Source organism: Hylobates moloch, unplaced genomic scaffold (assembly GCF_009828535.3).
Source record: "Hylobates moloch isolate HMO894 unplaced genomic scaffold, HMol_V3 SCAFFOLD_2, whole genome shotgun sequence".
NCBI classification, from domain to species: Eukaryota; Metazoa; Chordata; class Mammalia; order Primates; family Hylobatidae; genus Hylobates; species Hylobates moloch.
Window position 1 is genome coordinate 166,645,876 of NW_026652277.1, and position 15,523 is coordinate 166,661,398.

The window sequence follows — 15,523 nt, forward strand, 5'->3', positions numbered from 1 at the left end:
GGCTAATTTTTTTGTATTTTTAGTAGAGACGGGGTTTCACCGTGGTCTCGATCTCCTGACCTCGTGATCCGCCCGCCTCGGCCTCCCAAAGTGCTGGGATTACAAGCGTGAGCCACCGCGCCCGGCCTGCTCCGGTGTCTTGATCCCTACACCTGTGTCACATGAAGGCTTTGTAGACATGCTATCAGATACTAATTTTTTTTGTTGACAGCTAAAATTTCACCTTTTTCTAAAATGAATTTCATGGTGTTCCTAGTAGTTATGTCTTTCCTGAAAACAGCATATAGTAATGAATTAATTGCTACGTCTGGAGGCAAATTGTTTTAGCCTTTTTTAGTGTTCATTCATTAAAATATAGATCGTATTTAAAGGAGTATTTGATGAACAACTTATTCTAAAATAACTGTGAATTCTGTGAACTCTCTGCAGGCAGTCTCTTAGTCATGAGTATTTATATCCTAAAATTGCCTTTTGCTTGTCACTGACTTTAATGCATTCATTTAGCAATAAATATTTATTGAGTGCCTGCATTGTACACAAAGCTCTGTTAGGTGCCAGGGATATAGCTATGGACTGTCTCTGTCCCCAAGGAGCTTCACATTAAAGTCTCAAGCAAAAAGAAGCAAAAATTGAAAAAGCCTTAACCAGCTCTCCCTTTGGGTAAATTCTAGGCTTTCTAGTCAGACAGCCTTGGCTTGATCACTTAATGCCTTTGTCAGCCTACTTGGCCTCTCTTAAGTTGCTTGTGTGTTTGTAAAGTGGAGATAACTTGCATGATTGTTGCAATGAGATACTGACAGATAGACACATCCTATTAGACACAAAAGATGTAAAGTTTTTAATGGCAACCAATGCAGAAACTGCAGAGACTATCACACAAAGCAGAAGATAATGCAATGTGATGCACCTTGGTGGAGGTCCTGCTGCCCAGGCCCCAAGATTCCTCTCAGGATGTCCCACTGGTGGCACCACTAGTACTGTTGGTCAGTTGGTGGCGGCAGGGGGGATGTTTAGCAGCTGTGAGGTGCTCCTTTGCTGTTGTCATGGAGGGGAGCATCCAGCCTTCCTCTACCCAGATTGTTCTTTAGCTCTGGCCATGTACCTGTCTGTATTACCCAGCATGCTCCTGAGTATGTGCTCTGAGATGGGTGAAGCCAAGGAAGGTATCTGAGGAGCAGCCCTCAGCACACTGTGGTAGCAAAAGCCCACCTGGGCCACCCCAGCAAAACTAGCGCCTAACTCATGGTTTTGACAGTTAATGAGGCAGAGCTTTCAGCATAGTGTTTAGTGCAAAGTAAGTACTTAATATTTTAATACCATTACTACATCCTTAAATTAGTTATAAATTAATACATTAATATCATTATTATTCTCAGTGAAGTAAAACACTCAACTTTGGAAATAAAACATTGTTTCAGGAGCATCTTCTTTTCCAAATATGGTTAGATAACATGCTTACATAACCCAATGCATTTTCTCTTTGGTCAAACGTAAACCTAAGCTTTTTCTTCTAAATTTGAGAAAATTATAACAACAAATCTCTGCTGCTTCTTCGTTTTCCAGAAAAGTAAATGAATATTTTCCTAACTCCTCTCCTCCAATCAAAAATACAAAGCAAAACCCCTACAAATAGTATAACAGTGATTTTGCTGGTATTATTTGAAAACATCCATGCAATATAATGTACTCATTCTGCTGTTAGTCACATTTCAGTATTAAAGGACTAAAATTCTTGCAGGAATAGCCAGCAGAGGTTCTACTTAACATTTTGTGTCACTGTGCTGTTGTTACTTAACTAGCTATTTTTAGTTCTAAATATATATTGTCTTCCTAAAACAAATTGAGGCAACAAGGTGTGCCAGAAACTGGCCCTTGCTGCCACTTGGTCAGAGGTCCCCGTCCTGGATTGCAGGTTCTGTTTGGCACAGCTGATGGGCAGGTGATTGTCATGGATTGCCACGGCAGGATGCTGGCCCACGTCCTCTTGCACGAGTCAGACGGTGTCCTCGGCATGTCCTGGAACTACCCGATCTTCCTGGTGGAGGACAGCAGCGAGAGTGACACGGACTCAGATGACTACGCCCCTCCCCAAGGTACTCATTGGCCCTACTTTCCTTGTCACTGACCAGAAGGACAAGGAAGGGCATCGGAGTGGAGTAGACTGATGTAGAGGAGGGGGGGTGAAGGGCCACCACACCTATGGCACCCGAGCTTCCTGGGAAGAGTTATCAAGCTGAAATGCAAGGTAGGGCTGGCCTCATCTAGATGTGACTGTCTCCCCGCTGTTGTCCCTTTTCTCAGAATCACTGGTCGAATTGATTACACTTAATTCGCTTAGCTTTTCCTAGATATAAAGTGAGACACATGGCTCTTCCTGTGTCCCTGAGGTATTCTGGGTCTTAGCTGCTTAGCGACAATAAAGAAAGCTAAAGATGAAAAATGCTGTGCTATTATTATAACTTAATATGTGATATATCCAAATCCCCAATGTTATTAAAGCCCGCGGCTTTAGGTGCATGAGAAAGGGATTTGTTCTGCCATAATGAAGGCCAGCACCTTGGGCAGATAACTCCGCATTTCTGTCTATCGTCTTTATTTCAGGCAGAAGCTCTCCTCCTTCTCAGGTCTAAAAGACCTGCTGCCTCTCTGTATACTCCACTTGGTATTGAATACTCTTGGTGGGGACGACTTCAAATTCCAGCCACCTTAACCTCTAGCAGGTCTCCAGAATCAGTGTACAGCACTGGCCTACTCAGCTGGCTCTTCACCAGCATCCCATCCCCTGTACCCATCTCTTTTAAAAAAATTGACAGACAATAATTGTACATATTCATGAGGTACATTGTGATATTTTGATACACATAATGTATAGTGATCAGATCATTTTAGTTAACATATTCATCATCTCAAACATCATTTCTTTGTGTGGGGAACATTCAATATCCTCATTCTAGGTATTTGAAACGATATAATATGATAATATATTATTGTTAACATGTCATCCTCCATGGTATAGAACACTAGAATTTAGCCTTCCTACCTAGCTGTAACCGCCTCGTTTTGGGGAATGGGACTGGCTTCTTGATTAGAAGTGGTCACACTGCCGCAGGCTTCTATCCTTAGCCTGGCACAGCTGTGCTTACACTGCTGTGTGCCCTTCATAGTCAAAGGGCACAGTGGGTGGTTTCTAACCTTTCCTGCCATTGTGGGGCATGTCGTCCTGTGAAGGGCTGTTCTGGGGGAAATTATAGAAATTGTCTGCCTCCGTTGGAACCTGCAATATTCTCATGTTGTCTTCTCTTTCCTGTCACAGTGTGTTATGCTTCCCAGCAGCAGACACGTATGTGTATACACACATACTCATTCATTTATTCATTTTAGGAGAAGGCATTCACACATGAAAAACAATTGAGATTAATGGTAGTGTTTTAGGACTAGTGGCTTGGGGCTTTTTATGGGTGTTCCTAGCACCCATAAAGCAATTTAGGAATTAACCATCCCCTTTCCTAATAGGATACCAGCCTTGAGAGAAGTGTTGGTCATATTTCTACAGCCTCATAATAGTAAAGTCAGTGTCTTCATCACATGGACTCAGCATACTCTTAGAACTCCTCTTTAGTGGATCAAATCTAGATTTACTTGCCCCCATTTTATTATTGAAAAAAAAAAAAAAACAAGGGGCTGGGCACGGTGGCTCAGGCCTGTAATCCCAGCACTTTGGGAGGCTGAGGCGGGTGGATCATGAGGTCAGGAGATCGAGACCATCCTGGCTAACACACTGAAATCCCATCTCTACTAAAAATACAAAAAAAAAAAAAATTAGCTGAGCATGGTCGTGGGCACCTGTAATCCCAGCTACTCTGGAGGCTGAGGCAGGAGAATGGCTTGAACCAGGGAGGCAGAGCCTGCAGTGAGCCGAGATCGCGCCACTGCATTCCAGAGCCTGGGCGACAGAGCAAGTCTCCGTCTCAAAAAAAAAAAAACAGAAAAGAAAAAAAAACAGGACCCAGAGACCAAATTTATAAAGCAAGTCCAGAGTAAATCCAAGAATAGAATTCAGTCCCTGGTTGCTCCTCCAGGTAGTTGCCCTTCTCAGAAGCAGGGGGGCAGTTTAGAGGATGACAGGTGTTCACCTTTCACGTGCAACAGGGTTCTTCTTAGTGGCCTAGGGAATTTGAGTGCAGAGGTCAGTATAGTGCAGTGTCATGATGTGAAGCAAAGCAATAACTGGGCTTCCTCTGCAGACAAATGGCAGGTAGGCCCACCTCGATGGCTGCTAAGATGAGCCCAGTGTGGCTGTGAAGCCTACAGGAGCCTTCTGAAAACGTTGATCTATCTAGGCATCTAGGAAGGGCTTACTTTTGCTTTTTCAAACACCCTGTGAAAGACCAAGTCCATGGTCCATCATGACCCCTTCCTTAATGTCTGCATGAGGCTCCAGAGCAGGGTTTTCCTTATGCCGGCTGTGCTCTGCAGGTGCAGCAAGCCTCTATGAGCCACATTTAGCCCAACCTTCTCTCCAAATCTGGGCTGGCCTCTGTGGCTGCTTATTTCCTGTAACATTCAATGAAAGAGGATTTAGTCTTAAAAAGCAATTTTTTTCTCTCTTAGACCAGAATTAAGAAAATGTTTTTATCCCACCTCCTACCATCTTTGGATGTTGTATGACATTAAAATAATTTATGTCTATATATCATTAGAACTGTGTAACACATTAACATCAAGTTAATAAACTTTCACACATATTCTCACCACTCACCAGTCGCCCCCAGGTCCCTAGTGTCCTGCTTCTTACGAATTCTCTGTTAGTGCACACTGATGGCCCTTGTGTAGTTCCTGAATGATATAGAATGCTTCATTCAGGTAGCATCCCAATCCAGAGTAGGATCTGCATTGTCAGGCAGTTTCCAAGGCACCATGCAAGATTGCAGCTTTGGGAACCTGGATTTGGGTGGTGTGCTTCCCTCCTTTTCACTTGGCACTTGTGTTCCTGCAGATGGTCCGGCAGCATATCCCATCCCAGTGCAGAACATCAAGCCTCTGCTCACCGTCAGCTTCACCTCGGGAGACATCAGCTTAATGAACAACTACGATGACTTGTCTCCCACGGTCATCCGCTCAGGGCTGAAAGGTACAGAATGCTGCACACACCCCAAACCTGCAGACCGGGCCCATGTGTGTTGCCTCAAGGCCAGTCTTATACACCCTGTGCTTACTGATTCCTGTCCTCTGTGGTGACCCCTTCTGGGCTTCATGGAGTCTGTTAACTAAAGCCACTCCCTCTTCACTCCTTTGCTTATCTGACAAGTCCATACCTAGTCTTATCTCAAAGGGAGATTCCTGACATTCAGTCTTTGTCTTAGCCTGCTCTTTTCCTCACTATGACAAGAATGATCCTCTCTCAGGTGTACAAGTATGTTTGCATTTGGCTTACGCATGTCTGCACAATAAACGGACTGCAGCACCTGCCATCCCTAAGGCAGCAGATGGTGCACAAGACATCATTTACACAGAAGCCCCTGTAATTTTAAGAATCTGGCAGGCTTATTAAGGAACTGATCATTGGTGCGATAAAGTTACCTTGAAAGACTTGTGGAGGTTCTGCAATTACTAGACTGAGGCATTGATGTGAAGGGCAGCAGTCAAGTGCTGATACCTTCCTGATAGATATTATGAGTGTTGTTATCTCAAAAGAAAATCAGTGGGCGTAGGCATTTGGAGTGTTGTGAATTTTGCAGTTCGAGAGTACTGCTGATGTTGTTGACCCGATTGATGTGAATTCTATGGAAAAACAATCTGTCTCTTCAGGGTTGAATGGTACAAGGTAAAAAGGTTTTAAAATTCAATACCTGGGCTGCCTCTGACCCATGATGTTTGAGGGACCTCCTATAATGTGAATGAGGATATAGGAGAGAAGCCAGGAACTTTGGTGTAACTCGCTACTGTCATTCAAAACTGGCCATCGGTCTAGGGAGTCATTACCATGTGCTGCTGCTGCTTGCCTGAATTATTCAGCAATCACAGGGATGTAAAGAATCAAGTCTAGGCCGGGCGCGGTGGCTCATGCCTGTAATCCTGGGACTTGAGGAGGCCAAGGTGGGTGGATGATGAGGTCAGGAGATGGAGACCATCCTGGCAAACATGGTGAAACCCCGTCTCTACTAAAAATACAAAACTTAGCTAAACACAAAAAATTAGCCGGGCAAGACCAGCCTGGCCAACATGGTGAAACCCTGTCTGTACTAAAAATACATAAATTAGCCAGGCGTGGTGGCAGGTGCCTGTAATGCCAGCTACTCGGGAGGCTGAGGCAGGAGAATTGCTTGAACCTGGGAGGCGGAGGTTACAGTGAGCTGAGATCAAGCCACTGCACTCCAGCCTGGGTGACAGAGCAAGACTCTGTCTCGGAAAAAAAAAAAAAAAAGCCAGGCGTGGTGGCATGTGCCTATAGTCCCAGCTACTTGGGAGGCTGAGGCAGGAGAATCGCTTGAACCTGGGAGGCAGAGGTTGCAGTGAGCCGAGAAAAAAAAAAGGCCGGGCGCGGTGGCTCACGCTTGTAATCCCAGCACTTTGGGTGCCGAGGCGGGCGGATCACGAGGTCAGGAGATCGAGACCACGGTGAAACCCCGTCTCTACTAAAAATACAAAACTTAGCCGGGCGTGGTGGCGGGCGCGGTGGCGGGCGCCTGTGGTCCCAGCTACTCGGAGAGGCTGAGGCAGGAGAATGGCGTGAACCCGGGAGGCAGAGCTTGCAGTGAGCCGAGATTGCGCCACTGCACACTCCAGCCTGGGTGACAGAGCAAGACTCCGTCTCAAAAAAAAAAAAAAAGAATCAAGTCTATATACTTAACTGTTGGTTGGCAAGAATCACATCTGCCTCTGCAACCCCACCCCCAAGTAATTATTCTATTTTTAAACTATAGAATATTTTTAGAAACATATTACACACCCTCTTTTGGGCATCCCAATTTACTGTCTCAGGACTATAATTATAAGGAATTACTTAGGCTGTAAACTCCTGAGGGACATGAATGACGTTGAAGTCCTTTTTATCACACATAGGCCCCGGTAGGAGTTGAGTACATATTTTTTGTGGTGATGATGAACTTAAATTCCTCTGCTTGTCTGTAAATTTTTTTCTGAATGTTCTGTCTTTCATGGAGCTAAAACACAAGGATGATCAACATAAATTCCTAATGTATTTATAATCCATGCTTAACTTTTTTCTTCAAAATTCTATTTTTAAACCTTTAAACCAAGTTTATTAATTTTTTGAGAACCTGCCTCTAGTTCTGGAATCCTGAACTTGGTTTCTCTACCAAATATCTGGTGAAGGCTGAACATAATATAATTACCACTCAGTTCCTTTTTATTCTTTTTTTTTTTTTTTTGAGATGGAGTCTCGCTCTGTCGCCCAGGCTGGAGTCCAGTGGCGCGATCTCGGCTCACTGCAAGCTCCGCCTCCCGGGTTCAGGCCATTCTCCTGCCTCAGCCTCTCCGAGTAGCTGGGACTACAGGTGCCTGCCACCACGCCCGGCTAATTTTTTGTGTTTTTAGTAGAGATGGGGTTTCACCGTGGTCTCGATCTCCTGACCTCGTGATCCGCCCGCCTCGGCCTCCCAAAGTGCTGGGATTACAAGCGTGAGCCACCGCGCCCGGCTCCTTTTTATTCTTTACAGGGGGAATTTTTCCAGTTTTTTTACCACCCTGCTTATGGAAACTTTATTTTTTACTCCTTGCATATGCCTAAGGTATATATATATATTTTTTTTTTGAGATGGAGTTTTGCTCTTGTTGCCCAGGCTGGAGTGCAGTGGCACGATCTTGGCTCACTGAGCCTTCTGCCTCCCAGTTTCAAGTGATTCTCCTGTCTCAGCCTCCTGAGTAGCTGAGATTACAGACGCATGCCACAACGCTTGGCTAATTTTTGTATTTTTAGTAGAGATGGGGTTTCATCGTATTGGTCAGGCTGGTCTCGAACTCCTGACCTCACGTGATCTGCCTGCCTGGGCCTCCCAAAGTGCTGGGATTACAGGCGTGAGCCACCATGCCCATCCTCGAGCAGTATTTCTAACATTTTGCAACCATATGTGCAATATAGGTAGAAGCACACGTTAGGTAACTTGGGGAGGCGACCCAAAGTAGCCCTCCCCAATTTTTTTTTCCTTGAGTTTTCTTCTAAAAATACAGGCAAATTTAACACTTTAATTATTACCTAACTAGATATCTAAATCTAACCTAAAAATGTTTTCAGTTATTTACAGGATGCTTTCAGTGGGGTACAGTGGCTCACGCCTGTAATCCCAGCACTTTGGGAGGCTGAGGCAGGTGGATCACCTGAGGTCAGGAGTTCGAGACCAGCCTGGCCAACATGGCAAAACCTCGTCTCTACTGAAAATACAAAAATTAGCCAGGCTTGGTGGTGCATGCCTGTAATCCCAGCTACTTGGGAGGCTGAAGAATCACTTGAACCCGGGAGGCAGAGGTTGCAATGAGCCGAGATTGTGCCATTGCACTCTAGCCTGGGCAACAGAGCAAGACTCCGTCTCAAAAAAAGAAAAATTATTTGCAGGATGCTTTTGTTCTGTGTCTTCCTAGTTTCAGAAAATTAGATTAAATCAAAATGAGCTGGTGCCATCAAGTAGGTGCTGTAAGGACAGAGAAAAAGCTGCCCTTCTGTTCTCCCTGAAGGTTCCCTGAAATGACTGACAGTAGACAGATTAATAGGAGAAAAGGCATAGAAATGTATTAATGTGAATAAGCATAGGACGCACATAGAATAAAGAGACTCAAAGAAAGGCCACATGGTTGAAGTTTTTATAGCCTTTCCATGGGAAGGCGGGAAATGGGGAGGTGGGTAGGCAATCATGATTAGTAGTAAGTGATTTCTAGGGGAAATGAATGGACCCAGGAGGTGGATGTTACCTTGTTAATAATTCTTGGGAACTGAATGGGACTTGTAAGTTATGGGAAGGTGAGGGGTAGAACTCTGCCTGTGACCAAAGGTTTCGACAACTTGTACTCTCTTCTCTGGTGGTTAAGTCTATCCTGGTTATTTGGGGAAAGCAGGAGAAGATCAGAAAGTCCTTGGCTCTGAAGCAGCTTCTAAGGCATGCTTGTCCAGCTTGCAGCCTGTGGGCCACATGCAGCCCAGGACAGCTTTGAATGTGGCCCAACACAAATTTGTAAACTTTCTGAAAACATTATGAGATTTTTTGTTTGTTTGTTTAAGCTCATCAGCTCTTGTTAGTATTCGTGTATTTATGTGTGGCCCAAGACAATTCCTCTTCTTCCAGTGTGGCCCAAGGAAGCCAAAAGATTGGACACCTGTGTTCTAAGTCCTTCCAGTTGCCTTTAATTCAAAATGCTCAGGCCGGGTGCGATGGCTCACACCTGTAATCCCAGCACTTTGGGAGACTGAGGTGGGTGTATCACAAGGTCAGGAGTTCGAGACTAGCCTGGCCAACATGGTGAAACCCCATCTCTACTAAAAAACAACAAAAATTAGCCAGGCATGGTGGTGTGTGCCTGTAATCCCAGCTACTCGGGAGGGTGAGGTGGTAGAATTGCTTGAACCCAGGAGGTGGAGGTTACAGTGAGCTGAGATCACGCCACTACACTCCAGCCTGGGTGACAGAGCAAGACTTCATCTCAAAAAAAAAAAAAAATGCTCAGGGTACCAAAGCACCATACTCGGGATCTCGTTCTCTGTGCCCCGACAGTGCTATATGTAGGCAATTTACCTTTTCTCTCTTGGGATCAGAATGTTTTAAGGACTTAGCCTTTACATGTGGTATGAATAGCAATCATTTTTGTTTTGTAACTTATTTTTTTATCCACTGTCTTACGGGCTATGTTGGTAAATATTGGGATGAGACAACTAGAATACTGTCGGAGACGGCACACGGCAGTGTTTTTAGCCTGGGGTCATCTGTTCTGTTACAGACAGGTCAGCCACTTGTCTCATAGAGGAAATTAAAAAGGTCTCCAATCCACTTGGTTTTTCTCTATTGCTGTCTCAGAGGAATATCACTAAAGAACTTTAGCAGCGAAGGAAGGTGACTCGCACTATTGTTTTAGTGTATCACCAGCACTGGAATTTATGTCCTGTGCAAAAGAACCTAGAATTCCACATAGCTCTTGGTCCCTGCCCAGGCCTCTTCTCCATCAGCCAGCACGCTTCATTTTCACTGCAGATGTGTCTGTGGGCTCAAAGGCCGGGTTCTGGGGAGGGTTAGGCTCTGATTTTGCTTGGCAGTGGTTTGCTGAGGAAGTTCTGCCTTCCTCAGATTCTCTTCCTTCAGAACAGGGACTTCTCTTCATCACGCAATAAGCAGGGAATTGAGGAATTGATTCACTTTACTTGGGGTTTTTACCCATTGTTATGACTTCTGCTCTTCTCCTGAGTAGAAATAATTCAATCATGAGTTCAGAAATTTTCTGCCCAAGCCAGTTCATCCCTCAGTGGCAAAGCAGGCTACCAGAGGCACTCATTTTATCCCACACTTGCCTTGAAATTAAAAGCTCCAACCCCTGGGCTTTGTTTGTTTTTTTTTTTGTTTTGCAGAATTTTCTCTTTTTATCATTTCATTGAGCACACTGAGAAAATGAGGAGGGAATTTTTGAGGCAGGTGCTTTCAGTCATTGATGCTATCTGCTCCTGTGGGCAGACCTGACAGGATTTGTCCACGTCGTCCTCATTGAGTATGTGCCCCTTTTTTTCAGTCCTTGCAGTGAAACGTACTTCTTAAAGGAAAAAAAATGTACCTGTTATTTTATCATCACACACTTTGCTAATTAATTAGTTTCTCTTTCCTCCACCCTCCCACTGCTGCACATGCACGTGTGTATGCACATACACAACATGCATGTCTAATGACTAATAAAGAGGTGAATCATGCACATGGTAATCTAAGGGACAAAGGACTGGATAACTTCAGACTCCAAACAGTAGCTGCAATATATATGGTGCTTGATAAGCACACCTTTCTTTTTCTGTTAAAATTTAGCTGCCTCTTTTTGACCCATCAATACCACACAAAGGGCTTCTTGTTAACACAAAAGAACTAAATTTTCACTGACTGCATATAACCTTCCAGACTTTTACCAAAAAAGATCCATAAGATTTTCTGGCTAAAGGAGAATAGTGTAGGTGTGCTGAATTTCTTTGTGTAAAACATGTTAGAGACCAAAAATCCACACCCCCAAAATCATTGAGAAACATAGATGCTTCCAGAGTACGGACCTCTTGTGTGCTCTAGAACTCCCTGTTGCCTGTGAGGGTGAGATTAGAGACTCTGGGCCACGAGCTTTAGGAAAAGGGAGAAGAGGCCTACTGAGTAGAGCATTAGTTTGTTCCTTTTAGGTTGTATTCTGAAACAAATTTTAAAATGAGAGATTCAAACAAAATTATTACTGAAGTCTTGGGCAAAGATACTGGGGATTATTTTTTAAGTAAGACAGACATCATTTACAAAAAGTTTCTGAAACAAAAAAGTTCTGTCCTGACTATATCTAGGCTTCTGTATCCTTCTCTTCTTTATCATAATGACATGTAGAAATTGAATGAGTGTTTTCTTTTACTTTGATTTTCCCACTAATTTCTGAAAATTTTAAACTTTTGCCCTAGGAATTCAACTCCTGCAGAAAACTCACATACTCCTGACTGACACTGAAAAATTCAGGGTTATTCTTTCTTAGTCCCACTGCTGAATTCTTCATGCTAGTACTTTATGAGATAGCCTGTGTCCCTGGTCGTGGCTGTGCCTGTTCTGTGGCTCAGGACTGCTTTATGCTGAATCATCAGAGACGCTCACGTACGTTGCTATATCGCTTGATGCATGTAGCTCCATAATCGTTGGAACAAGAAATGGCATTATTTATATGGAATTTAATCTTTTTTGAAAGAGTGATTCGCCTTTGCAGATGACAATCATCTCATTATAACTTTGCACCTGCATTAGAAGAAATCCTGGCCGGGTGCAGTGGCTCCCGCCTGTAATCTCAGCACTTTGGGAGGCCGAGGGGGGTGGATCACCTGAGGTCGGGAAGTTGAGACTAGCCTGACCAACATGGAGAAACCCTGTCTCTACTGAAAATACAAAATTAGCCGGGCATGGTGGCGCATGCCTGTAATCCCAGCTACTTGGAGGCTGAGGCAGGAGAATTGCTTGAACCCAGGAGGCGGAGGTTGCAGTGAGCCGAGATCACACCATTGTACTCCAGCCTGGGCAACGAGAGTGAAACACTGTCTCAAAAAAAAAAAAAAAAGAAGTCCCTGAGAGTTTGCTTGTAAACATTTGGATTCACTCTTGCCTCAGATAGATAGCCCATCTCATGGACAGAGCCTGGGAGTGCCCCAAGTTGCTTGCTGAGTCCCTGAGCAGTCTCCGAAAGCATCATAGGTCAGCTCTATAGGGGCAACAATCCACTTTTCTGTTGGGGAAAGCCACCTTGCAATACAATTCAAAAAAATCTTATTTTAAAAATAAATACAAGAATGGTACAGTTCAGATGAGGAGCTGTGGAAGTTTCATGTCGTCATCTTTATTTCTACAATATTACAATCATGCTTCCGTCCTAAGAAGCTTGAGACACCGTCATCTTTGTTACTACTTTGACTGTTTATGTTAGTGCCTCGCCTTTTGGTTTCCTTGTGTGTCCAAAGCTGCTCTCCAGAGAACGTCATCTCAGTTTCCTGATCACAAGCAGGCTTTTCCCTGAGATAGATCTAGGCGTTGAATGCCCAGAGCACATTTAGTATGTGCATGAATCCTCTATCTTCCCCTCGCATCTGTAAAAGAATCTGATTCACAGGATGTTTTTCGTTCTTTTATGTAATTTTTCATTTCCTTATTGTGGCAGGTTTTTTTCCATTTTCTATTCATCTGTAACTGCTTTGGCTCAGCCCTTTGTCTCCCTGCTTTCTGCCCTGCAGCTAACTTCATGAGAAAGTCCTGCGTTCCCTGGTCTGGAAACCTGTCTTGTCCCAGGAGACACACTCTAGTTTTCAAGAGAGGTGAAAGAGCTTCAGCAACCTCAGAATGTTCTGGTGGCTGCATCAAAATCATGACCATGCATGAATAAGGGGTATTGTCATGTGTGTGCTGATAGAGCCCGAGGACCACTGAATTCTAGCCCCACCTCTGAAATATGTGCCCATCAGGGCAGAGCATTTTCTTTAAGTTCCGCCCAGCTTCTCTGCAAAGTGGGCCACTTTAGTTCTAGATTTCAGAGATCTCTGCATAAACCAGATTACGATTTTAGGGTCTTGAGGGAGAAAAAAATATGTCATAAATCTTATTAATACTAATAGCTTTTGTTTTACCAGCAAGAAATAATTGCTCACATTGGGATAAGATAAACCTTTTAATAACCATTTCTTATAGGCACTGAATAGTTTGTAGGTGGGCATCAAATTTCCAATGTGGAAATTATGCTGAAAAAACTGTCTCCCAGCAGGGGTATTTATTTTCTTTTCTAAGCCCCACAACATCATCAAATGGCAAATAAAAGTCAGCATTCTCATATGCACGTGTGTCCTTTGTATGAACCTTATCTGCCCAGTAGTGCCCAGAAATCAAATGAATATAAACTAAGGCTTTGTTTTCGATGTGCTTTTTACTTTTGGCATTTATAAACTCTCTGAGTCATCCCTGGGAGTGGAAGACACGGCAGTGGGACCAGTACTTATATGAATATACAGTCATAGGTTTTATTGTCTTGCTGTCTCTTAAAAAAAAAAAAAAAAAAAAAAGTTCTACAAGTCTCATTATAGAAATACTGGAATTGGAGATACATATTTAACATGCTAACTTTATGATATCATGATTTCTACCTAATTTGGTTGTGTTTCAGTAAACTACAATCCCCATTCATGCAACAAACACCTGTTTTTAATAGAATCCATCATCTTCAGAGAAATTGGTTGTATTCATGAGCTAAAACATGAATATATGGGCTGTGCGCAGTGGCTCATGCCTGTAATCCCAGCACTTTGGGAGGCCAAGGTGGGCAGATCACCTGAGGTCAGGAGTTCGAGACCACCCTGACCAACATGGAGAAATCCCGTCTCTACTAAAAATACGAAATTAGCCGGGTGTGGTGGCACACACCTGTAGTCCCAGCTACTCGGGAGGCTGAGGCAGGAGAATCGCTTGAACCCAGGAGGCAGAGGTTGCAGTGGGCCGAGATCGCGCCATTGCACTTCAGCCTGGGCAACAAGAGTGAAACTCTGTCTCAAAAAAAAAAAAAAAGAAAAAACCATGAATATATTTTTGTTGTATTTGCTCAGTGTCTGTATTTTTTAAACTCCTGAAGACAGTAGCCTTGCTGAGTGGCAGTTTGAGGAGGGTTGTGTCCTAGTGCTGACCCTCTCTCCTCTGTTTCAGAGGTGGTAGCCCAGTGGTGCACACAGGGGGACTTGCTGGCAGTCGCTGGGATGGAACGGCAGACCCAGCTTGGTGAGCTTCCCAATGGTCCCCTTCTGAAGAGTGCCATGGTCAAGTTCTACAATGTTCGTGGGGAGCACATCTTCACACTGGACACTCTCGTGCAGGTAAGGATGTTCTCTGGAAACAAGTACATTTTCAGCAGTATCTGCTTTCAGGGAATGCCACCACTATATTGGTATTACCCCAATTTCTGTTAAATACTAGTGAATAGATTATTATAATTATTGTTGACAAATTTTATTTTCATCTTTTTTTACCTTAGTTAGGTTGTGGTGGGTAAACCAGGACAAATAAGGGAGAAAGCAGTTTTTGCCTTTTAACCAGAATGCTTTATTCTATTTCCCAGTCAAATGAGCACATAGTGAATAAGCAGAGTAGGCTGGTGTTTATCATCAGTCTGAAGCAGAAATCAGAAAATTGCAGAAGTGAATGCTGAATCTTCACTTATTCACTTGTAAGAGAGGAAGAGTAATTTTCTTCTCTACTCTTAGTGAGTTCTTAGCAGGACTCCCCATTACGAAGGACAGATTAACAAGAGAAAAACAGACAGAAGTTTAATAACATGTGTATCTCCTGCATATGCGGGAGTTAACCCAAAGAAATGAGTAAGTCTCTAGAGCAGCTCAAAAAATTGTCTTAGACTACAGGCTTAAATGCTTCACAGAAACAGAGAAAGAAGGGTGATGTTCATTCTGGAGATTTAAGCCAATGCCTTCTCTTTTTTTTTTTTAAGTCTCCAGAAGTCCAGTCATCCTTCTCTTCTTGGTGCAGAGAGAGAAACCCTTACATATGTAGATTTTCTTTTCTTTTTTTTTTGAGACGCTTTCTCGCCCAGGCTGAAGTGCAGTGGCGCAATCTCGGCTCACTGCAAGCTCTGCCTCCCAGGTTCACACCGTTCTCCTGCCTCAGCCTCCCGAGTAGCTGGGACTACAGGTGTCCGCCACCACACCCGGCTAATTTTTTGTATTTTTAGCAGAGATGGGGTTTCACCATGTTAGCCAGGATGATCTCGATCTCCTGACCTCATGATCTGCCTGCCTTGGCCTCCCAAGATGCTGGGATTACAGGCA

At 43.8% G+C, this 15,523-nt stretch overlaps 1 protein-coding gene across 7 annotated transcripts in view; it reads left to right on the forward strand.

The window, feature by feature from the left end:
• TULP4 (TUB like protein 4) overlaps window positions 1-15,523 on the forward strand; it is a 286,724-nt gene that overhangs the window by 221,450 nt on the left and 49,751 nt on the right. For all 7 annotated transcript variants that reach the window (XM_032161426.2, XM_058435633.1, XM_032161373.2 and 4 more), the window contains 3 exons: window positions 1,913-2,093; window positions 4,997-5,131; window positions 14,391-14,557. In XM_032161426.2, coding sequence (XP_032017317.1) covers window positions 1,913-2,093; window positions 4,997-5,131; window positions 14,391-14,557 — 483 coding nt within the window. The remainder of the gene's footprint in view (window positions 1-1,912; window positions 2,094-4,996; window positions 5,132-14,390; window positions 14,558-15,523) is intronic.